This window comes from Sinocyclocheilus rhinocerous, unplaced genomic scaffold (genome assembly GCF_001515625.1).
Source record: "Sinocyclocheilus rhinocerous isolate Xijiao unplaced genomic scaffold, SAMN03320098_v1.1 scaffold1938, whole genome shotgun sequence".
Classification (NCBI taxonomy): Eukaryota; Metazoa; Chordata; class Actinopteri; order Cypriniformes; family Cyprinidae; genus Sinocyclocheilus; species Sinocyclocheilus rhinocerous.
The window spans coordinates 843267-845712 of NW_015629065.1; the positions used below are offsets into that span (position 1 = coordinate 843267).

Consider the following 2446-nt stretch of genomic DNA (forward strand, 5'->3'; position numbering starts at 1 on the left):
TCTTTGGCGCCCCTGTCAGGTGACTCCCATAATAAACACTATTTAACCAGCAGACCCTGTCGGAGCGTCACAAAATGTGTTAAAATAAAAAAAATTTAAGTAGTATGCATTCATACTTTTCGGATAGTTATTTGTGTGTTGAGTCACATCTCTTACAGTCTTACATGTGCAATGTGAAGTATAAATGTTCACAGTTGTGAGAAATTATGTTTTATTGTAGGCTATATTTTTTGTCATTATATATATATATATATATACATTTTAAACGTTTTGGGTTGTAAAAAAAAATGGGCATGAGTGATGAGTGCTTTTGAGTGTCTGTGTGTGGTGCAATGAATTTAGATTATTACAATATTATTTAAACAGTTTAAATTAAATTAACTATCAAAATATCTCTTTGAATTTAGTTAATAGGTCCACAGTTCATAAATATGTTCCATTTTATCTGATGGTCTTTCAACAAAATAGTCTTATATCGTTTTATAATTATAAGACATTCAGCATTAATTTAAATGTTCAGTAGTTTCTTATGAAACTTTAAACCTTAAATTAAAAGTTGCAAAAAAGGTTGTTTTTTCCCCGCAGTCCATCCTCTTTAAAATGATTTGCTATGTCCTCCTTAGGAAACTCTTGTCCAGTTACACAGATTTGTTTAATGGGTTTTGGGGTACAAGGAATTCTTGTGATGTTCATGATATTGCCTTTCTGTCAGCAGATGTGCAGTTCTCTCATGTACAGCGGGTAAAATAAGTATTGAACACGTCACCATTTTTCTCAGTAAAAATATTTCTAAAGGTGCAGAACTTAATTTCTGAACTTATTTGTTTTGTTTTGTTTGTATGTATGGATTACTTGGGTTGTTACCGACATCTGGTGAAAATTTCATGTCAACAGCACCTTTAGAAATATATTTACTGAGAAAAATGGTGACGTGTTCAATACTTCTTTTACCCGCTGTAGCAGAAACTATGGTCAGAAGTGGACTACATCAGTAATGATTTATTCATATTATGTCAACCTTATTCACAACTGGGGATATGCTTCTGTTTTACAATATTTTTGAGAAGACAAGTCTGTTGTTGTTTTAATAGTCATTTTCAAACATGCATACATTTGTTTCATTTTTACAGAAAGACCCATAATGACCCATAATTTTCAGCTTAGTCGTTCATTTGTTCTTTAATATTAGACAATAAATTCAATCTCTCTAAAGAATAATTATTGATGCAACAAAATGTAGGCTAATGTATTATTGGTAGCTAGTAGTAATAATAATAATAATACATCGTTTTATAATAAATTGTGTCAAAAAAGACAGAAAATATATACATATTCTATATACAATATATACATATTTTGCATATAAATGATTATTTTCTCATTTTAATATCGTTGCATTGGTTCATGCATGCCTTCCAGATTTCTGAAAAGACCTCTTTAATACCCAAGGGGCAATATTTGACAAACAATTTTTCAGTTTCTTTCTCAAAGCCCTTCTCGTAAGACAATATATAAACGGATTTAAGCAACTATTAGTATGAGCTAAGCAAACAGTCACGGGGAATACATAAGTATGGACAATATAATACGCCTCGTCCCAGTGAATCACGTTCAACTTTACCAAAACACCCCAAAATGTAATTGCGTGGTTCGGCATCCAGCAAAGAAAGAAGGAAAGAACCACAACTGTGATAGATTTGGTGACATGAATCCTGCGCTTTGAATGACTGTTATTCAGATTTCGCTTTCTCACAAATCTCAGAAGCAGCAAATAGGACACGGAAAGGATCAACATGGGCAAAACAAAAGCAACCAGGATTTTTTGCAAATGATAAAAGGCAAGCCAATAATGTCCGGCAGGAAACTTCAGTAAGCAGAGCTTCTCTCCAGTCACGTTGGTCACAGTGGAGAAAATAGACGTTGGCGCGGTGGCGACGGTAGCAAAGAACCACAAAAATGCGCAAACCCATTTGACAGAGAAGGATGTTGGGGGACGGACACTGTTCTTGGTGGCTGAAGCCACGGAGCAGTATCGAGTGATGCTCATAGCAGTGAGGAAGAAGACGCTGGCGTACATATTCATCACAGTGACCGACAGTATGATCTTGCACATGGCGTCTCCAAACGGCCAGCTGAAATCCAGAGCGGTATCCACCGCCCAAAACGGCAACGTCAGGACGAACTGGAGGTCTGTGACAGCTAAATTAATGATGAACACATTAATGGTGGTGCTCTGTCTGCAGTGTTTCACTCTCATGATGAAAAGTACGAGCGAATTCCCAACTAAGCCTATTGCGCACACGAGAATGTACACCACTGAGATAATGATCCTTAGGACCGGGCTCCTGTCCGCGGTCACGTCTATGTCCTCCAGATTTCCAAATGTGACATGACCCTGAGGGGTTCGGTTAAACACCCTGCTGCTGCTGCTGAAAAGGTCACCCAT

General features: G+C 36.6%; 1 protein-coding gene across 1 annotated transcript; it reads right to left on the reverse strand.

Annotated features, from left to right (window-relative positions):
• Nucleotides 1-1402: 1402 nt before the first annotated feature.
• On the reverse strand, nt 1403-2446 carry LOC107738771 (relaxin-3 receptor 1-like). Its single transcript, XM_016550617.1, has one exon. The coding sequence runs from the start codon at nt 2444-2446 to the stop codon at nt 1403-1405; it is 1044 nt and encodes a 347-aa protein (XP_016406103.1).

Bases quoted from the DNA above. Each gene is read 5' to 3' on its own strand.
- LOC107738771 (XM_016550617.1), bottom strand. From the start codon at position 2,446: ATGGGTGACCTTTTCAGCAGCAGCAGCAGGGTGTTTAACCGAACCCCT.